Consider the following 22,816-nt stretch of genomic DNA (forward strand, 5'->3'; position numbering starts at 1 on the left):
TATGATTTCTTTTTTTTTTTTTTTTTTTTTGAGACAGGGTTTCTCTGTAGCTTTGGAGGTTGTCCTGGAACTCACTATGTAGACCAGGCTGGCCTCGAACTCACAGAGATCCGCCTGCCTCTGCCTCCTGAGTGCTGGGATTAAAGGCGTGAGCCACCACCGCCCGGCTTGAATATGATTTCTATGAAGATAAGAACTGCCACACCTCTCTCTCTCCCTTCTCCCCTCTCCCTCTCTCTCCTTTTTTAGGGACAAGGTCTTACTATGTAGACAGGTTGGCCTCAAATTCACAGGGACCAACCTGTCTCTGCCTTGGGAGTGCTGGGATTAAAGGCGTGCACCACCAGACCCAGCTCTGAGGATTTCTCACCTTAAAAAATTCCTTCCTGCCAAGAAGGGAAGCAATGCCAGGACCTGAGCACTTACCTGCTTGTTCCTCCCAGGCAACGAAGACACGAGCTGGAAAACTGCAACCCTCCCAGAGGCGGTGCCTGCTGCCACAAGGTCATCAAAGCAGCTCAGCAGCTTCACCACAGTGATAGACTCTGTCTTCCCCTAAAGTAAGACACGTCGAAAACAAAGCACCCGTGACCAGAGGCACTTAGATGAAAGGAAGCAAAGAAAAGTAGCCATAAAGCCGGGACCATGAAAGCAGGTCCCTGGGTACAGCGTATAAATTCCTGACTGGAAGTGTGTACAAGCCAGAAAGACAAATGTTTCTAAGATCTCCGCCTTATTATTATTGTAAGATATACAGAATATCCATACTGTATAGTCATCCATCATTATCTTCCATTTCCAGAATGATTTTCATGCAGTAAAATGGGAACTTCACACCCATCAAATAATAAGCCCCGCTGGGTGGTGGTGGGGCACACCTTTAATCCCAGCACTGGGGAGGCAGAGGCCATCGGATCTCTGAGTTCAAGGCTGGCCTAGTCTACAGAGTGAGTTCCTAGGCAGCCAGGGCTATGCACAGAAACCCTGCAAAACACAAAACAAACAAACAAAAAAACCCTCAAAAACCCCTAAGCCCCATTCTCCCACAGAACCCCTCTCCACCCAGCCCCTGGCAAGGTCTGCTTAGACCTTTACGACTCTAAGGGACTTACTGTTTGTCTTTTTCTGACGACCACATTACCTAGCACAATGTCATAAAGTTCATGAAGCATGCATGCTGTGAAATCCACCAGAATTCCTTTATTTCATCCCTTTATAGAGGCACGCACAGTCTGCTTACTCACTTAATCTTCTGTTTTGTTGTCATGGATGTGTTTGCTTTTGACACAGGGTCTCTCTATACCTCCTAGGACGCCCTTGAACAAGCTGCTTATCCGCCCCCTTCGGCTTCCCACGTCAGGATTATTGTCACCTGCCATCACAGCTGGCTTTATCCAACCCTGTCCTTTTTTAATTGCTACTTTTTAAAGTTAGTACATAAAGCCAAGGGTTTCCTTACTGCCTTTCCTTTCTTTTCTTTTTTCTTTTTTCTTTTTTTGGTTTTTCGAGACAGGGTTTCTCTGTGGCTTTGGAGTCTGTCCTGGAACTTGCTCGGTAGACCAGGCTGGTCTCGAACTCACAGAGATCCGCCTGCCTCTGCCTCCCGAGTGCTGGGATTAAAGGCGTGCGCCGCCACCACCCGGCCTCTTCCTGCGTTTTCACACATACACATTATACTATGTTCTTGCTCCCTCCCCTCCCTCCCTCCCCCAGCTAGCCTTCTTGCCTCTTTTAAGCCACAGGCATTCCATCACCCTGTCTGTCTGTCTTTTTTCTTCTCTCCAGGCAGGGTCTCACTGTGTGGTCTCACTCTCCCCCGGCTGGCTTGGAATTCACTGTGTGGATCAGGCTGGCTTTGAAATTACAGAGATCCACCTGCCTCTGCCTCTGCCTTCCCACCCAGCTTTCCTGACGATCTCAACAGGCACTCATCTTTTAACGAAGACTTTTGTTTATCACTGTAGATACTGTAAATAATGAAGAATGTTCAAATAGCTCTTGAACCCCTGCTTCCAGGACAGGTGTGACGACAGTGTATGTCTGTAATATCACAACATGAATTAATTACCTTATTTATTTGTAATTTTTCTGAAACAGTCACATGCAGCCAAGGGTAGCTTCAAATTTGAGGATGACTTTGGATTTCTTTTCTTTTTTTTTTTCTTTTGGTTTTTTTGAAACAGGGTTTCTCTGTGTAGCCCTGACTATACTGGAACTTGTTCTGTAGACCAGGCTGGCCTCGAACTCCACATCTGCCTGCCTCTGCCTCCCCAGTGCTGGGATCAAAGGTGTGTGCCACCACTGCCTGGCTAACTTTGAACTTCTTGAATCTCCTACTTCTGCCTCCATGTGGTAAGAGTATAAGAATATGCCGCTATGCCTGGTTTGATGCAGTGCTAGGGATCAAACGCAGAGCTTCATACATGCTAGGCAAGCACTCTACCAACTGAGCTACATCCAGTCCTTACAGTGGTCTTCATACATAAACTACCTTACATTCTAGGGATCATATCAACCTTGACAGTGGTACACAGTTCTCCAAACCTCCTGCTGAATTCAGTTTGCTAGCGTTTTTTGAGAATCTCTGTACTGATGTTTGCAAGGAATGATGCTGTAAGGTTTATCTGGTACCTCTGTCAGGCCTTGTTATCAGTTAGTGTTACATACTTTTACTGTTTTTAATTATGTGTGTTTGCACACACATGTGCATGCACTTATGAACAGTTCCCACGGAGGACAGAGTTATCAGACCTCCCTGGAGCTGCAACTGCAGCTGCTTGTGAATAGCCCCACACAGGTTCTGGGAACAGAACTCAGGTCTTCTGCAAGAGACATATGTGTTACTGAGCAATGGCTCCTGCTCTTTTATTTGTCCTTTTACAGTGATGTATGTTGTTAGTTCTGCCAAAAATTCACCTTTTTTCTTTTGTGTTTTCAGTACTGAGTATTGAACCTATGATGTTGTGCATGCTAGGTAAAGGTTCTACCACTAAGCTATATCCCATTCCTTAATTAAATATTAAATTGTTAACATTTATTTAGTGTGTCACAGCATGTGTAGAGGTCAGAGGACAATTGACTAGTGCTGGGTCTCTTCTTCCTCCATGTGGGCTCCAGAGACTGAACTCAGGTCAGCAGGCTGGGCAACAGTGCCTTTACTCACTGAGCCATCTGGTCTACCTCACTGTTCCTCAAATGTCACCATCACCATTAACTTTGCTTTGCCAGTGTTTACTGCTATCATTATTACTAATTTGATGCCTTACTAATAGAGGTGTACTGTTTTCTTAAAGATTACTTTACTTTTAAATTATATGTCTATGTATGTGTGCGGAAAGGCCCAAATGCTGAAGACACCCTTACATCTCTCATTGAACACAGAGAAACTGAGCTGGTGCCTAATGAGAGCCTTCTCCCCTACTGACTAGCGTTCATGGTACTGAAAGTTACTAAGCACACCACCAGAGCAGAAAGGGAAAGACCAACCTAGCTGTGATGAAACACCCTGACTAAAGAAACTTGGGGAGGAAAGGGTTTATTCCACATCGCTGTTCATCATGGAAGGAAGACAGGGCAGGGACTCAAGCAGGGCAGGAACTTGGAGGCAGGAGTTGATGCAGAGGCCGTGGAGGGCGCTGCTCACTGGCTTGCTCCCTGCTCTGCTCAGCCTGCTTCCTTATAGCACCCAGGACCACCAGACCTGTGATAGCACCACCCATGATGAGCTGGTCCCTCCCGCCAGCAATCACTAACTAAGAAAATGCCTTATGGATGGATTTTATGGTGGCAGTTTCTCAGGTGAGGTTCCCTCCTTTCAGATGACTCTAGCTTATGTCAAGTTGATGTAAAAGTAGCCAGGACACTAGCTACAAACCCTCCGACCTACAATAGTGACCTGTATGCGTGATCCCGCTGCTGCAATAGTGACACAGAAGCTAAAGGGACAACAGATCACTATCTACTTGGATCTAAGACCTACTCTATGCCCAAACACTGCTTGGGCAGCCAAGAACATGAGACTATGTAGGCCAGGGACCTACGGAAAACCAAATACTACTGTTTTAGTACATGAATGTGGCAATACAATGACTCCTGTGGTGGTGGTAATAGGGAGTGGCACTACTTGAAGGAATTAGGATATGTGGCCTTGTTGGCGTAGGTGTGGTCTTGGAGTAAATGTGTTACTGGGGGTGGGCTTTGGGGTTTCAGAGACCCAAGCCAGGTCCAGTGGTCCTCTCCCTCTTCCTGCTGCCACCAGTCTAGATGTAGAACCCTCGGCTCCCTCTCCAGGACTAAAGCTGGGCAGTGGTGACACACGCCTTTAATCCCAGCACTCGGGAGGTAGAGTCAGGCTGATCTCTGTGACTTTGAGGCCAGCCTGGGTCTCCAAAGCTACAGAGAAACCCTGTCTTGAAAAACAAAACTGAATGAATGAATGAATGAAAGAGAGAGAGAAAGAATTGCTGTGGTCATGGTATCTCTTCACAGCAACAGAAACCCTATCTAAGACACTTGCTATTCCCATAGAACAGCATCTCACTAAGCGGCCATCAAAAACACTTTCTCCCAAAGTAGATGGGAACAAACACAGAAACCTATAACTGAACACTCAGTCCTTCAAACCCCTCCCCTCAGGGCTAAGGGAATGCTACAGAAGAGGAACTGGAAAGATTATTAGAGCAAGAGGGCATAGAAGACACCAGGAAACCAGCACCTTCCAGATACAACAGGACTGAGAAACATACAAACACACAGAAACTGTGGCAGCATGTCTACACAGGACCCGCACAGTTCCAAGCCACATGTGGTGCCAGCCTGAAATGGGAAGCGGACACAAACTCCTATCCCTAACAAACAGTTACCTTCCACTGACACTGCTCGCAAAGGAAAAATTAGTTTTTTCCAACAGAGTGTCACTGGGCATACAAACCATCTTCAAGAGCAAGCCCCATGCTTAGCAGTAGATGGAGAAAAGAAAACAAACTCAATGGTATTTTTGAAGAATTTTGTTGGGGGTGGGTCTCATAATGTTTGTTGGGGCATTTTTTTACCTTACTAATCTTTTGTTTGTATATTATGGTTTCTGGTTTTGTTTTTAATGGAGAGTGAGAGAGAGGAGAGAGAGGGAGGGAGGGAGACAGAGAGAGAGAGAGAGAGAGAGAGAGAGAGAGAGAGAGAGAGAGAGAGGGAGAGAGAATTATGTGTATCTGCATTTGTATTTTTCAAACTTTTTGTTTTGTTTTATTCTGGGTTTTTTTCTTTTTTCTTTTCTTTCTTTTCTTTTTGTAGTTCTATTTTATTTTCTCAAGAAAGAGAAGAAAAGTGTGGCGTAGGATGGTGTGGTGGTTTGAAAGATAATGACCACCTCTTAGGAGGCGTGGCTTTGTTGGAGTGGGTGTGGCCTTGTTGGAGGAAGTGTGTCACTGCAGGGATGGGCTTTGAGTTCTCCTGTGATCAAACTGCTCCCAGTGTCACAGTCAACTTCCTGTTGCCAGCAAGAAGTAGGACTCTCACTTACTTCTCCAGCACTATGTCTGCCTGTACTCTGCCTTGCTCCTGGACATGATGACAATGAACTGAACCTCTGAAACTGTAAGTGAACCACCCCCAATTAAATGTGCTCCTTTAGCCAGGCGGTGGTGGCGCACGCCTTTAATCCCAGCACTCGGGAGGCAGAGGCAGGCGGATCTCTGTGAGTTCGAGGCCGGGCTGGACCGACAGCCTCCAAAACAATACAGAGAAACCCTGTCTCGTAAAACCAAAAAAAAAAAAAAAAAATGTGCTCCTTTATAAGAGTTGCAGTGGTCATGGTGTCTCTTCACAGCAATAAGAACCCTAACTAAGACAGATAGGTAGGAAGGTGAGGAGGATCTGGGAAGAGATGAGAGAGGAGAAAATGTGATTGGAATATTTTATGAAAAGAAATGTATTTTCAAAAAGTAAGATTTCTTTTATTTTAATTATATGTATATGTCTGTGTGGGTGCGGGTGCCTCTGAAGGCCAGAAGAGGGTTTTGGATGCCCGAAGCTGGAGTTACAGGTGGTTCTGAGATGCCTGATGTGATACTGAGAACCAGACCTGATCTGATCCCCTGCAAGCACAGTACACACTCTTAAACACTGAGCCAATCCTCCAAAAATCCTGGAAGTCACTTCATCTGGAGTGAGAGAGAGCCCTAAAACAATAAGGAAGGTTCAAAACGGTCACCCACCTTCCTAATACATCTGTGACCAGAAGCAGCCATCAGCATCAGTAAGAGCCTACCTCCCAAATATTTAGAGGACAGAGTACTTTTTAGCCACTCTGGTTCCTGAAACACAAGGTGTTCCAGGAACATAACCAACCGCTTTCCACAGGGCAAGGGGTAAAACATAGATATCTGTTATTATGCTAAAGACTAAAATCACCAAATCTACCACATTTTACCATCAAACTGTCTCTAGAAGTCACAAGCTAATAGCCTTCAGTTCCATTTCAATGTCATTAGTTGGATTCTGCACAAACAACCTCAACCTAGGAGAGGAAATGATGCCTACTGGTTTCCTACCAATCCACTATCTTCCCAGAATCCTCCTTTCCATTCTAGATATTTAATCTTCAAAAAACAAAAATTAAAGTCATTTCTAATGATTATTCATGAATAAACTGAGTCCTTATTGAGAGAGAACTAAGGGCCAGGAGTAGTGGTGCATGCTTCTAATTTCAGCACTTGAAGGCAGAGACAGGGTGGTCGCCGTAAATTTGAGGCCAGTCTGGTCTACATAGTGAGTTACAGAAAAGCCAAGGCTGTATAGACAGAACTTGTCTCAAAAACCCAAGGGAGAGAGAACATGATGAAGGAGTTCTGACAAGATGTTATTCCCCAAACAATAAATATAAATACAAAAAGAAAAGTCTGGCCAGGTGGTGGTGTTATGCACCTTTAATCTCAGCTCTTGGAAGGCAAAGGCAGAAGGATCTCTGTGAGTTCAAGGCCAGCCTGGTCTACAGAGCAAGCTCCAGGACAGCCAAGGATACACAGAGAAACCCTGTCTTGGGCAGGGTGAGGAAAAGGAAGGGAGGGAGGGAGGGAGGGAGGGAGGGAGGGAGGGGGAGGGAGGGAGGGAGGGAGAGAGGGAGGGAGGGAGGGAGGGAGGCAGGGAAGAAAACATCTGAAGTCAGAAGAGCCCACCCAGAGCCCAGACCGACTCCATGTCTGCATAGACGAGCACAGAGCCACTGAGACGTGACGTCTGCCTGTCTCTCCTAGGTTTGCCCAGCTAAGAACATACCTGAAAAGGATTTATAAACTGACTCCTGGGTCTTGGATCAACAACTCTATTAATTAACACTGATGCAATCTTCATGTGAGTTTATTAAAACCATGGCACAGCACACAATTATTTAAGCTTCAAATCCTTTGTGAGATCACCTTTGATTTTGAAGTCATTTATTCACAAAAATCACATAACTGTTTCCCCTTTTGGCAAACCCCCTTAATTCCTCACATAGTAATTTCTACAATAATCATCCTGCCAAATATGTGAGAATATCCTCCATACCTAGGTACCAAGTGAAGCTATGGTTTACCAAAGTAGGTTATAGTCCTGGCCCTCTTACAGATTAACTATGAGACATGCACATGAAAAAACTGCCTACAGCAACTGGGGGTGGTACCGACAGCTCACTCTCATACTTTACAGCTTTCATGAACTATAATAACTCTCAGGGGCTATAAATAAATCAAGGCCAGATGGTGCTACAGGTCAACACATCCAGCTCCTACGCAATACGGAACAGAGGGACCCTTTGGAGAGTCTCCGCGTTGCCAGGGTTATCAGTCAGGTCTCTCTTAAGCAGGATAAGAAACAGGCAGGAGGAACAAGGGTGGGCGGGGCTAGGCAGAAGACCAGCTCCAGCCTGCTGCAACAGTTCAGACCAAAGTTAGCAAGAGCCACGTCTAGCAAACCACAGGTCAATGAAAAGGGTCTCCAAGGCAGTAAAGCCGCAATGAAGGCAAACTCCATCAGGATCTTGTTGGGATGGTGATAGCAACATGATAACAGCATAGCAGCTTTTTTTTTTTTCTTTTAAAAGACAGTGTCTCTCTATATAACCCTGGGTAGCCTAGACCTCATGCTTACTATGTACACCAGACTGACCTCAAACTCACAGAGCTCCTCCTGCCTCTGCCTCCTGAGTAATGGGTTTAAAGGCATGTGCCACCTTTTTTATTGAATGTTTTCCTGTGACAGGCAACTCACTAAGCACTATACCTGCATTGTACCTAGGAAGGGAGATACTATCACTATCTTTGTGTTACAGAAGAGGGGCTGAGCTCCAAGAATCTGGATGACTTGTCAAAGGTAGATAGAATCAAGTCAGGGTTCACAAGCAAGTATGACTATCTCTAGGACCTGCTAGACCTCAGCTCTGGGCTCTGGACCTTCTGAGTTTCTAATTGTTTGTTTGTTTTTAAGTATATGCACCCTGAGCACTGGAGTGGGCCGTTCCTGATGGTAATTCAGCACATGAAGGTCTGGCCCTCAACCTTCCTGACCCTCAATCTTTCTGGTGTCTGCTGTTCATCAGCCTAGGAGACTGACTGATGACCACACTCATTGAAGATTAGCCTTGTTATTTTATAATAAACAGATGGCTATGCAAAAACAAGAGAGCCCAGAGGGGTGACCCACATCTTCTCCCCCACATCTGTCAACATGAACAGCAAGTATCTGGGGAACATTTGGCAAGCAGGGAACAATTTCTGATCAAATACTCATCATGCTTGCAGACCACAAGGGTCCCTCCATGAGAGCTGCTTGAAGCACAGGCCTTGAACAGAGCTGTCCATCTGTGGACACAGCTCGTGCGTCTCCCTGCTACACAAGCTGATGCTTAGTGTTCCCAAGTGACACAGCAGACGGCTCCCTTCCTTCTGTCACATTCTCTTTGGTATAAAAGCAGTACTTCTTCTTTCTGGCCTGGGAGACACTCTTCTGCTTGTTTATTTGGGATGCGTGTCTGTGTGTGCACACATACCATGCACGCTGTGTACAGGCCAGGGGATAACTTGCAGGAGCAGGTTCTCCTCTTCCGCTATGTGGGTCCTCCAGATGGAACTCAGGCCACCGTGCTGTGGCTTTCAGATGCCTCTGGCCATCTGTGCTCTAATCTATTGTGTGTTAACTCCTCTGCCTCCCTCACTCCCAACTTCCTACACCACATATTGCTGTCTTCTGGCCAGCAACAAAACCTTCTGAAACATAAACCTAGTAGCAAATAATGCTAAGAAGGTGCAAATCGGTAATTCCCAGTACTCAGGAGACTGAGTCAGAGAACTGCCTGGAGTTCAAGGCCAGCCTGAACAACCGAGTGAGACCGTCTCAAAAGGAAACAAGGCAGTGTGGGAGATCTGATGGGAAAGGTGCCTGGACTGGCTTTCTGGACCTACACCAAAGCATCAGGCTGGCTCCACCCATCTTCTCGGGCACCTTGGCAGGCTGCTTCTCCTTTACATGTGGACAAAACCACACCAGAGAAAGCGCTCTTTGTGAGCTGGCCCGTGGGAACCATGAAGTCTGACAAAGCTTCCATTATGAGCTTCTTGTGGCGAGCCAAAGCTTAAACTTCAGCAGAACCTGCTAGCATATCAGACACCTGGTAAGAGCAAAAGATTCTGAGAAAGTTACGAGAGCCAAATAAGATAAAAATTCATAAGAACCACCTCTTTTCCCTTTCTTCACTAACAAAGAACAACTGTTAAACAGAGTTCTCAGACAACCTTGCTGCCTCCTCCGGGGCTTCCTTAATTCAAAAGGAAGTAAGGAGTGATGGGGGCTGAAGGAGAGCACAGGCCTGACACTCAGAGAGCCGACACAACAGGATGAGGCAAACGACTCAGAAGGAGGACACCTAGCCGCCAGCTCAGCCTCAGTTGTGAAGCGACAGGAAACAACCCCCACCCCGCTGCTGCTAGGGGCTAAACTCAGTGACTCCTGCAAGCTGAGCGAGCGCTCTCCTACCACCCAGCCACCAAACAACCCCAATTCTTTTGTTTGGTTTTGTTTTTTTCCGAGACAGGGTTTCTCTGTATTGTTTGGAGGCTGTCCTGGAACTCGCTCTGTAGACCAGGCTGGACTCAAACTCACAGAGATCTGCCTGCCTCTGCCTCCAGAGTGATTGGATTAAGGGCGTGTGCCACCACCGCCTGGCCGCAACCCTAATTTTTAAACTAGTGACAAAATTTCCATATAAAGTGAAGCAGGACCCAGCGTCATTCCCTTCTATGCTCATACTCAACTGTCACAGGCCATTTATTGGAAAACACCTTGCCCAGCCCCAAACCAAAATCCAACACGATGTCCAAGAGATTTTAGAGTATTTCAGGTTGGGTTTTTTAGATTGAGGGTGCCCAAACAGTAAAATCTAGGCAACTAGTCCAAAAATCCAAAAACTCAAAGAGTGGAACCAATTCTGGTCTCAAATATTTCAGAAAAGTGACCCTCCGCCTATACACCTCTACAATGATTCCAGTGTCCAAATACATTATAGTTGCCACAGCTTGGCTCTGTGTCAGTAATCTGCGGCTCTACCCTTGTTTGGGCTAATGCCACACTAACCATCTACTGAAGCTTTGCAAATTTGTCTCCCAGGAGGTCATTGTCTCCCATCTGGTTCTTTTGAACTAATTTACTGGCTATTTTAGTTGTTACAATTTCATCTACATTTTAAAACCAATTTTTTAATTTCCATGAAAACCAAACGTGTCTGGTACTGAGAAAACGGCTCAACTGGGGAGAGCACTTGCTTGGTGTACATGATCCCCAGCACCACACAAACCAGGCGTGGGGGCACATCTGCATTCCCAGCACTAGGGAGTTACAGGAAGAAGGATCAGGCGTTAAGACATCCTCGACAACACAGTGAATCCACATAAGATCCTCTCTGAAAAAGAAAACCAAAAGCCTCACATGTGCACACATGCATAAATTTGGAATTAAACTGCACTAGCAGAATGGAGAGATGTTAAGATGTCAAAGGTTAAGAGCACTGGCTACTCTTCAGGAGAGCCTGAGTTCAGTCCCCAGCACCCACAAGGCAGGCCACAACCATCTGTAACTCCAGTTCCAGGGAGTCCAGAATGAGGGTGTGTCCACATGGATAGCCCAGGCTGACCTAGAACTTTAGTAGCCCATGCTGGCTTTAAACACAGATCCATCTTCCTGCCTCAGGCTCCTAAGGATAGAGAATCCAGCAGGAGCCACCATTCTCAACTAATATGTATTTCTTACTATCAAAAATATTTGAAAATTAAATTCCTAGCTATCAATGAGTTGAGGCAATCCATGGTAAGGACATGTGGGGGCCTCCATGTTGCAATGCTACCAACACATCAATGAGCAGACATCATAGGCCCCCGGTCACCAGATCCAGGGGTTACTTTCACAGGGAATGGCAAGGGAAGACATTAGACAAACACACCTTTAGCTGCATGGAGAAACAAATTTCTGCATCACTTTAGAAACTATAGCAGATTAAAGTGAATGAAACATTCATCATTTTCTGAACCCTGACTCTCCAGACTGAAAAACAGGATGGACATGTCCAGGCTCAGGGCGTTTCAGGAGGATCAGCATGCTGTGTTGAGCATGTCATCACATCTTTGTTAAGCGTCACGCTCTACGATAGAAGTTCCCTGGACTTCCTGCTGACCGCTACCACACCTTTATTTGGGCAGCTGTTAGCCCCTTGACGGGTTTGTTCTTCTCTGTTTGCTTGCTATTTTACTTAGCCTACTTCTCTTATTTTTCTGGTCTTTCCTTTAGACTTGTAGCTCCATAAGGGCAGAAACTGCCCACAGTGTGCTTTACACAGCTCTAGGACCTGGCATGAGAGAGAATCCTGACTCCAAAGACACCTGCTGACTGAGTTTGCTCGTAGAACAAGCATGGAGACATTGTGGGACTGAGAGCTAGGACTCCCCCTTGGGTATCACAACATGGAGAAATCTGAAGGCAAGTCCATGAAATTACTACAAGTTGAAGGCTAAGCAAAAGATGTCATGTATTTATCGTCAAATCAGACAGTTGGAAACTCTGGTCCAACATCATCATGTTTTTGTGCAATAAATAGAAAGAAATTCTTGTTTCCATCTGCCCCCTCCCATCAACAGGGGTGGGGGAGCTGATGGCCAAATTTCAAAGTCACTAATCTCAAAAGCACATGCTAGCTGTATTACCATATTAAAGGTCAGCTTCCTTCTTTTAAACTTCATTTTAAAAGATGCTTTTTTGCCAGGCAATGGTGGTGCACACCTTTGATCCCAGCACTCACGAGGCAGAGACAGGCGGATCTCTGAGTTTAAGTCCAGCCTGGTCTATCTAGCAAATTCCAGGACAACTAGAGCTACACATAGAAACCCTTAATCCAAGCACTTGGAGGAAGAGACAGGCTGATCTCTGTGACTTCAAGGACAGCCTGATCTACATAGTGAGTTTCAGACTAGCCAAGGCTACCAGAATGAGATTGAGACTTATCTTTTGGGTTTTTTGTTTTTGTTTAATGTGTATTCAGTTCTACAGATGTCAATTAGAAGAAGCAGGCTGACAGTGAGTACTCAATTCTTCTATACTCTCGTTTTTTCTAACTCCTACTTTTATTACTGAGAGACCCCAAGTCTCTTGTAAATACTGACTTGTTCTATTCCTTCATGTATGTGATGCTCTGTCACTAAGGACAGACACGCTTAGAGTCCATGTCTTATTTGTGAACCACTGTCATTATGTCCATCCCTTTTCACCCTGTTACCCTCTGCTTAGAAACCAGACTTGACATTAACACATCTATGCTACTTTCTGTTGCTTAGCACTTACATGAACAAGGCCTCACATGGCCCAGGCCAGCCTGGACCTCACTACGTAGTCAAAGCTGCCTTGAATTCTGATCCTCCTGCTTCCACCTCCCTAGTGCTGGGATTACGGGCGGGCGTGTGTCACTATCCCCATGGCCAGAGTACAGAAGACTCTTAAAGAGCTCAGCAGGGAACAAACAATCTATTTTATGTCCCCAAGGATCTACTATAACTTTTCATTCATTCCTGATGCTGTGTTCCCTCTGAAGAATTTCCATAAACAGTAACTTCAGAGCAGGTATGACAATCAATATCCTGTTTCCTTCATCTAAGAAAACTTTTTCATCCACTCCTTTTCCTCCTCTTCTATTTATTTATTCGTTGTATAACACTGGCTGGCCTGGAACTTGCTATATAGGCCTGGTTGGCCTTAAACTCATAATCTCATGAGTTCCAGGGTTACAAACATAGTGAGTTTTTGCCTTGTGGGTCTTTTGTTGTTGTTGTTGTTTGTTTGTTTTGTTTCTCCAGACAGAGTTTCTTTGTGTAGCCCTGGCTGTCCTAGAACTAGCTCTACAGATGAGGCTGGCTCTGCCTCCTGAGTGTTAGCATTAAAGGCCTGCACCACCGAAGCCTGGCTTGTTTTTTGTTTTTAAGACTAAAGCTATGTACTCAGTAAGCTACAAACGCTGACTAATGGTGCCAGCTGTACCAGGCCATCCATGTCCACTCTCAGAACTACAGCACTCGGGGTGCCTATGTCGGTCGACGTGAGGATCAGGAGCTCCATGTGTAGAAGTCACCTTATGTAAGATGTGCACAGTCTGAGACTACGTCAATGATGACCAAATCCTTTGCAGAATAATCTCAAGAGAGTAGAAATTACTTAAGTTAATCAAAATACTGAATAACAAAGTTTGTTAACAACTGGAAAACATTTGTTTTTCTCTGTTTGTTTTTTGAGACAGGGTTTCTCTGTATAGCGCTGGCTGTCCTGGAATGCACTCTGTAGATCATTCTGGTCTTAAATTCAGAGATCAGCCTGCCTCTGCCTCCCAAGTGCTGGGATTAAAGGCGTGCGCCACCACCGCCCGGCTAAATGTTCTTTTTAAGTGATGAAAGATTATTAGAGACAGAGATGGGGAGAGAAAAACAGCAATATTTAGTTATCTACTACTCAGGTGGAAATGATGACCAAGCAGTGTTTGAGTGAGGTATGTATGACGCTGCAGTCTAGCAAGTCAAAGGTAAGGACCCCATGCTGTACAGTTACAACACCAGCAAAGGAACAGCAGCTATAGCTAGTACATACTCAGACGCAAGGAAAAGCAAGACTTACTTCAAAGTTGTACTTCTTCATCTGGTTGAGGTGTCGGCAGTACAGGTAGAGCATGCTGATGCTGCTGCCCACTGCAATGTAGTCCCCGTTGGCATCGAGGGCTGTGAGGTAGACCAGAATAGAGCGAAAGCCCTTCTGGATCTTTGTGGGAATGGCATTGAGGAGATAGTACAAAGGGCAGAACTCTCGGAATGTTACAGGTTCTGATATCGATGCCATGGCCAAGGTTTCCAAGGATGTTCTTCAGGCAGCAGGGACGTTTGTGCATCATCTAGGGAAACCTGCAGGCTGCAGAGCACAGCATTGTAAGTCTCTCAGTGCCTGCTCACACCAAAAGTAGTAGAGTTTAGTAGTGGAACATGATATTTTCAACAGATAAGAATCATGACTGGGACGCCAGCGCTAGTGGCGCACGCCTTTAATCCCAGCACTCGGGAGGCAGAGGCAGGCAGATCTCTGTGAGTTTGAGACCAGCCTGGTCTACAGAGCGAGTTCCAGGACAGCCTCCAAAACAATACAGAGAAACCCTGTCTCGGGGAAAAAAATCATGGCTGGGGAGGGGTGTATGTACCAAGATGGCTAAATGGTTAAAAGCATGTAACACTCTTGCAGAACACTCAAGTTTGGTTCCCAGTACCCATGTCGGGCAGCCCACAAGCCCCTGTAACTCCAGCTCCACAGGATCTCATGGCCTCTTCTAGCCACCATTCATGTTGTACTCACACACACATACTCCCATACAGACAGGCATACACACATAATTTAAAATGAAAATAAACCGGGGTGGCAGGGACGGCTCAGTGGTTAAAAGCACTAGCTATTCTTTCAGAGGACCTGGGTTGAATCCCCAGCACCCTCATCATGGCTCACCATCATCTGACTCTGTTTCCAGGGGACTGAAGCTCTCTTTTGGCCTCTATAGGCAAAGTGTGTACATGCTCCAGACTTACATGCAGGCAAAACCCATACTCATGAAATAGTAATAATATAATAATGAAAAAGAAGCAGAAATCTTTACAAAAGGAATTCTAGCTGGAGCTTCAACAGGAAAGTAAGTGGGGAGTGAGACACCTTCAGCATTTTAGTCCCAAATGCACTTCAGTTAGGACTGGCTCCTGTAACTGACACTATAGTCAGCACTGCAGTAGAACAGAAAAGCATAAGGCATAATTCAAAGAGTTTATGAACTAGCCAGAAAGGCCACGCAACAACAGAGACACAAAACTACAGGAATTAGCCATGGGCTTCCATGAGAAGACTCAGGATTAGTATGAACTAAAGTGAGCCAGGAGACAGCTATCTTGAGCAGACTCTGCCACTCCAGGATGTACCATCCTTTTCCTAAGCATCTCTCTCTGTCTCTGTCTCTGTCTCTCTCTCCTCTCTCTCTCTCCGCCTCTCTGTCTGTCTCTCTCTCTGTCTCTGTCTCTCTCTCTGTCTCTCTCTGTCTCTCTGTCTCTCTCTCTGTCTCTGTCTCTCTCTGTCTCTCTCTCTGTCTCTGTCTCTCTCTCCTCTCTCTCTCTCTCTCTCTCTCTCTCTCTCTCTGCCTCTCTCTCTCTCTCTCTCTCTCTCTCTCTCTCTCTGCCTCTCTCTCTCTCTGTCTCTGTCTCTCTCTGTCTCTGTCTCTCTCTGTCTCTGTCTCTCTCTCTCTCTCTCTCTCTCTCTCTGCCTCTCTGTCTGTCTCTCTCTCTGTCTCTGTCTCTCTCTCTGTCTCTCTCTGTCTCTCTGTCTCTCTCTCTGTCTCTGTCTCTCTCTGTCTCTCTCTCTGTCTCTGTCTCTCTGTCTCTGTCTCTCTCTCCTCTCTCTCCTCTCTCTCTCTCTCTCTCTGCCTCTCTCTCTCTCTGTCTCTGTCTCTCTCTGTCTCTCTCTCTGTCTCTGTCTCTGTCTCTCTCTGTCTGTCTGTCTCTCCTATTACTATATGCTTGAGTGACTGAGTCCTTAGTCCTCTTTTGAGAAACTTCATCCCAGCCATTCTCACCTAATGGTCTTGAATGATCTCTCTAGGTACCATTCAGCTTTTGCCCCGACAAAGGGTCTCAACAAATGGGTGTCTGCTAATCCCGGCCACCCACCACCGCCACACAGCACGCCTATCATGTCACCTGCTTTGCCTTGTCTACATGTCTTCTTGCTTTCCTGCACATGCAAGCATGTACATGCATGTGCACATACACAGATACACACAGCTCTACAAGTCTCATGACAGCAGAGGCCACAATGCCTCACTTACCCTCTCCAGGACCAGCATCAGAAAAGGGCTAGGAATGTCTGAGGCACTCAGCAAGCACACATTGAACAAATGATGAGAAAGGTGACAGATACGGAAAGAATGAGTGACAGGAATGGAACAGCATCAAAATATCATCTTTTGCTCAAGGCTGGGAAAATTCCTGTTTCCAAGCATCTTCAGAGTCTTTGATAGTTGCAACAGTCAATACAGTAAAGTTCCATGGCAGAGAAACATCCTGAAAGTAACTAATAATAACAACTGTAATTGTATCCTTGATTGTTAGGGGTCTAACTGAAACATTCTTTTAGCAGAAGCCAAGGCTCTAGAAGGTTCACAAGCCTGCCCAAGCCACAGCTCTAGCACAACAGAAATCCAAATTGTGAGAGATGAACTGCCCAAATGCCAGCAGATCACAGACTTATAGCCTTTCAAGGACCACACAGCTAAGAGATGTGGGCAGGAAAAGTGGGCAAGACCCAGAGGAGCCAGCAATCAATGTAAAAGGCGTGGCTGGCAGACAAAGCCAGTCAGCCTCTGACTGCCACCTCTCACAGCAGGTAGACCACGTAGGCCACAAGGCACGGAAGACAAAGGAGCAGGAGTAACAATGCTGCAGCGTGTGTAGCGCAGCACCATGAGGCTCCCCGGGTAGAAGCCAGCCTGGGCTACCCAGTGGGCACTGACTAAATGAATACATAAATAACACAGTGGCCCCTGACTAAAGAGATTAAGGAATAAATGAGCAGCATAATATATGGATCAACTTAAATTCTCTTAACATAAATGCTGTGATTTTACCATCATAAGCAGCACAGATACATACCCAAGTATATACTTGAGAACCGTTTTTTAAAGATACTTTATTTTAAAAAGTTATTATTATTATTATAGATATGGGTATTTTGCCCGCATGTATATCTGTGTACCGTGTATGTACCTGGTGTCTGCAGAGGCCAGAAGAGGGCATTGGATTCCCTGGAACAGAAGTTACAGACAATTGTGAGCCACTGTATGCTGAGAATCAAACTTATGTCCCTCTGCAAGAGCAACAAGTATTCTTAACTGGTGAACCATCTCTCCAGCCCCTATTTTTAATTTTGATTGAGTGTGTATATGTGTCTGTGTATACACATCTGTGTGCGCACTTGCACTCAAAGGTGCCACTGGAGACCAGAAGAGGGCTCAGTGTCTCTGGAATTGGAGTTGCAAAAGGTTGTGAGCCACTTGAGATGGATGCTGGGAACCTAACTCAGGTCCTCTGCAAGAGCAACAAGTGCTCTTAACCACCAAGTCATTTCTCCAGACTCTTAGAAATATTTCAAAAGGTGGAAAAAAGGCTGGTCCAGTGGAAGTGAATTAGCTTCAAGAGGTGAAAAAATTAAAATGCATTGCCAAACTGTCTTACACAGCTGATGATGATTTGTGCTTTAAACATGTTTCTCCAAAGGACTGCTGAGGTCAGTAAGTCACAGAACCCAAGGGTAGGGGGTTCTGGGAGAGCTCCGCACCAGGTCTGTGCCTTTCACGTAACGGGCAGATGGGAGATAGACCGAAGCTGACCCCGACAAAAGCAGCCAACAGAAAAAGGTGTGTCTGGGGTGGGCTGTTGCCTCCCCGTCCTATGACACATTTGATGGAAACTACTTAGACTCAAGGAACACTCCTGACTGGTGTCCTTACATTGCTACCTGCCCGATTTCCACGCAAGCCTAAAGGAGCATTTTGCCTCCCTCAGGTTCAGACTCACTGCCATAATTAAACTCAGCCTTCCTGCTGTGGAAAAACAGCAGCACACTGGAGTGGCTGATGACATCAGAGGGGGAAAGGACGGCGGCTGAAATCCCAATGACACCCTAAGACTAGCTATGGGACCCTGGGGAATTATTTAATGGCTCTAGGTTGCCATTTACCCCTCTGAAAATGGAATATAAACCTGGTGTGGTGGCACACACCTGTAATCCTGGTGACGCAATAGTGCCACCAAAATTAACTCACTAAAAATGTCCACAGCTCTGAAGTAGGTAGCACCAACGGCAGACTGAATCGAGGGCTGTCCAGGCTGAGACCCTGATGCTCACTAGTCCTCAGCCCCTCCCTCTAGCTCACCTCCACTCATTCTCCAAGCACTAACGCCAAGGACCCCTTCTCCCCACCCAGGCTTCATGATTCACCATGCCTCTACCAGAGTCATCTCCGTCCACAGATGGTGCTTCCTTTCACCCCGGGGCTCAGCGGAAACACTATCACTACAGAAAGGTTCCTTCCCTGCTCCCCCTTCCATCCACACGCCCTACACAGTCCTCACCACAACCTCTGGTCTTCACTTGCTAAGTGACCTCTTCGGGGAGAAGGGATGCCAGCCTTTGTTTAGCACAGAGTAGATGTCTGTAAATATTTGCTGAGTGAAGAAATAAAATGTCAGCTTCTAGTCTTACTGAGAAAGAATCCTCTCAATACAGCCCCTTCCCTCTGCCCGCCTCTGCTTTCTCTTCTGGCTAGGAAAGAGGTCTCCAGGCCTTTTATGCCAGTCTTTAAGATAATGCTAGGGCCACAGACAAGGCTCAGCAGGTGACAGCACTTGTTGCTCTTCCAGAGGACAAGGATTTGGTTCTCAGCACCCACCCACCCACATGGCAGCTCACAACCACGTTTTAACTCCGGTGCGAGGGATCTGATGCCTCTTGTGGCCTCTTCAGGTATTGCATGTACACGGTACGCATACAAACAAATAGGCACATATAAATACAAGTCAATTTAAAATATATACAATACTTTGGCTATGAGTATTTCAGTTTAAAACTCAAAGTCAAGTTAAAAACAAAGGTTGTGGACTAGAGAGACAGATCAGTGGTTAAGAGGATCTGATATGAAGTACCCACTTCAAGTGGCTCACAACTGCTCGTAACTCTAGCTCCAAGGGATCTAACACCCTCTCCTGGCCTCCATAGGCACCCACATACAGGTGGAAAATACAAAAACAAGTACACACATAAAGTAAAGCTTTTTAAAAAAAAGGTCGTAATTTTCTCCCCATCCCCCATCAATTTTTAATGAGCATTTCCCAAAACTAGAGCTAGAAGTAACTCAGAATTCAAATTATACACCCAGCAGTACAATTGTCACATGTCACCACAGGCTCTGATAACACTTGCCTCTCAAGGACCTTCTCTAAACTTAATACAAAGTAATAATTAGTGTTCCTGCTTTTTTTTTTTTTTTCAGACTCACTAGCCGCTGTTCTCAAACTTTTTCCAAGTGCTGGGATTACAGGCATGGACCTCCATACCTAGCTTTTTTGGCCCCATGGCTTCTTATTCTTTGTAGGTATTTTTGGTTTGGTTTGGTTTTTTCTAGACAAGGTTTTTCTCTATAGCTCTTGGAACTTGTTATGCAGACCAGGCTGGCCTTGAACTCAAGAGACCTGCCTGCCTCTGCCCCCTGAGTGCTGGGGATTAAAGACATGGGCCGCCACCACCTGGGCCTCTTATTCTTTTATTATAACTGTTACATATATGTGCGTGTGTGTGAATACAATCTGCTAAGATCATTTCCTGCAGCCACACCTAGCTCTTACAATCCGTCTTTTAAGTTATGTATTCATTTGTTGTGAGACAGTCTCACACTATAGCTTTGGCTGGCCTAGAACCCTCAGGGGTCGTCTAGCTTAGCTTCATGTCTTCTGGGAGTACAAGCACACTCCACCATGGCCGGCTGAAGTGCTAAGATTGTTATAGTGCAATGCAAAGGGGCAGGGAGTAATTTACCTCACAGATGAGATGCTGTTACTTCCCTGCTTCTAGCCCGCTAGCTAGCCAACTGTTCACAGGTTAAGCCTGGCCCAAGCAATGAAACCAGACACCTGAACAAAACATGTATCTAACTTCATATCCATCTACATGTTCTGTAAATTTTAAAATTTATTTATGTATTGGGTGTGCGCGTGAGAGAGAGATGTGCATATACGGGTGTATTTGTACCATAATTTACGTGTGGAAGCCAGGACAACACTGCAGAGCCTCTCTGTCCTACTTTACATGGGTCCCAGTATTGAGCTCAGGTCACCAGGTTTGCAAGGTAAGTGCCCTAACCCAGTGAGGCACCTTGATGACCCCCTAAGTGAGCCTGTAATCCCTGCACACTGTAGCTTTGGCTGGGTACTCTCAGTCAGGCAGGCAGTGGTGGCGCACACCTTTAATCCCAGCACTCGGGAGGCAGAGGCAGGCGGCTCTCTGTGAATTCGAGACCAGCCTGGTCTACAAGAGCGAGTTCCAGGACAGCCTCCAAAGCCACAGAGAAACCCTGTCTTGAGAAAAAACAAAAAAACAAACAAACAAAAAAAACCCTGTGCTGACCCAGGTATGGTGGTGTATACCTATAATTCAAGCACTCAGGAGGCTGAGGTGAGAGGACCTTAGCAAGTCTGTGGAAAGTCTGGGATTATAGTGAGATCCTGGCCCCAAAACAAAACAAACAAAAAGCTAGGCCACATTGCCCCAAGACTTTAGCAAAGATTCACTAGAACTTTCAGGACCAGATTCAAACCATAAACGTTCATGGGAAAATTGCATTCTGAACTTGCTTCTATCTCAACAACTCATAAAAACAAAAACAATCTGACTCCTGAGTCTCCCAAGCTCAAGCTTGACCCCAAAGCCCACTTTTATTATTTGTATAGCTGTCTTCCAACCCATTCCACACCTTTCCAAATTCAATCAACTGCCGTCTGCTTCCTTCCTTTTCCCCCAGTAAGTTCCAGCAGCCATTTGGTTCAAATTAAACAGAGGCTACTGTGAAAAGGGATCCTCCTCAACCTCAAAGGATGACCTCCTAAGAAAAACCTGAAAACAAACCCAATAAAAACCAGTCTTCCATTGAAAAAGGCAATGTGGCTATACCAAAACAAACTTGCCTGGGCCTGGAGAGGTAGCTCAACCCCTAAGAGTAAAGGACTGCTCTTCCAGAGGACCAGGGTTCAATTCCCAGCACCCACATGGCAGCTCACTTCAGTCCTGGGGGATGTGACGCCCTCTCCTGACCTCTGTGTGCACTGCACACATGTGGTGCAGAGACACACATACACATAAAACAAGTTTCTAAGCTTAAGAAAACGACCTGATGGAAGACTGCGTTATTTCATCCTCCCCATCCCTGGTTCCCATGCCCACCCAGAAAATCAAACAGGATACTCAGGCTTGAATCTCAAGAGCCTGGCTACAACCTCCCAGAGGGTCGTGACTGTGTGTGAAGAGTAAGCCACACATCCCTACAGCCTGGCTCGGCAGCTGGCATAGGTGGACCTAGGAAACACTTGATGATCAGGTTACAAAACAAACAAAACAGTCGCGGTGTACATCAGCATTACAGCTGGGTGGGAGAAGGTACAAAAAGGGTTGCAGCTTAGAAGACAGACTCTGGTGATACAGGACTAGAACAACTTTATACGTAGCACCTGGCTTTTCCGAAGCTCCCTTCTCCCAAAGTTTTTAAGATCTTAGCTGCAAATGATCTTTCCGGTCAATGACAAAACAATACACCTCACATTCTGCCAACAAATGGAACAGAAAAATCCCTGAATAGAAAGAGAAACAGAGGAGGCACAAAGGGCAGGAAAAAGAAGTTGAGAAGAGAAAGGAAAGTAATGAGAAGCCAGAGACTTACGGGACTAGAGGGAAAAGCTGAGGAGCCTGCAGAGCCCTGTGGGTGACAACTGAGACAAACTATCCTTTATTGAGATCACTCGGCCAGACCCTGCACTTACCTGAACATGCACTGACCCATTTAATCCTCCACCACCCCAAGATAAAAACTTATCACCTCCATTTCACGGATGACAAAACTGAAGCTTGAAAGTTGACACTTGCTCCAGCAAACGGGTAGGAAGGGGAAGCGCAGTGACCTGACCTCGAGTCTGACCCGGGGTCACCCCATTCTTTAACCCTCACTGCCCATCCCGTCTCCGAGGCCACACGGTCCTTACTAACCGGGATGCATTCGCTTACGCATTTAACCAACACTTACTGAACTCCTAGTGGGTGCCCATGCCAGCTGCCCGGCGCTGGTAGGCGAAAGTAAGGGTTCCTGCTGAGGGTCGGGGGAGGACAGCACAGAAGGGAACGTCAGTCTCCAGGCTGAGGAGCCTGGAGCCCGCCGCCGGAGGGATGTAGGGTGGGGCAGGAGGGAGGAGCGAGGGGAGCGGGGCGCCGCGGCGGCCCGGGCGGTAGGCGAACGCTGCGACGCCCGGTGCCCCGCACGGACGCGGGCTATGGCAGACGCGCAGCGTGCGGCGGCCGCCAGTGGGACGCGGACGCGGCTATGGAGACTCGGACCGGGAAGGGCGGCTCTGCCAGGAGGAGGAGGGAAGGCGCGGGGCCGGCGTCGGGGACGTCGTGGGCATCAGGGTCCCGCCGGCGCGCT

At 46.4% G+C, this 22,816-nt stretch overlaps 1 protein-coding gene across 4 annotated transcripts in view; it reads right to left on the reverse strand.

Annotated features, from left to right (window-relative positions):
- Positions 1–22,816, reverse strand: part of Tecpr2 (tectonin beta-propeller repeat containing 2) — a 90,297-nt gene that overhangs the window by 67,337 nt on the left and 144 nt on the right. For 3 of the 4 annotated variants that reach the window (XM_005068331.4, XM_040742449.1, XM_040742451.1), the window contains exons 2-3: positions 14,173–14,460; positions 427–555 (exon numbers count right to left, since the gene is read on the reverse strand). In XM_005068331.4, coding sequence (XP_005068388.1) covers positions 427–555; positions 14,173–14,391 — 348 coding nt within the window. In that variant the 5' untranslated portion in view covers positions 14,392–14,460. Of the gene's footprint in view, positions 1–426; positions 556–14,172; positions 14,461–22,420; positions 22,672–22,816 lie in introns of those variants that run through there. The other variant, XM_013112190.3, reaches the window with a different exon arrangement.

This window comes from Mesocricetus auratus, unplaced genomic scaffold (assembly GCF_017639785.1).
Source record: "Mesocricetus auratus isolate SY011 unplaced genomic scaffold, BCM_Maur_2.0 Super-Scaffold_15014, whole genome shotgun sequence".
In the NCBI taxonomy this organism is placed as follows: Eukaryota; Metazoa; Chordata; class Mammalia; order Rodentia; family Cricetidae; genus Mesocricetus; species Mesocricetus auratus.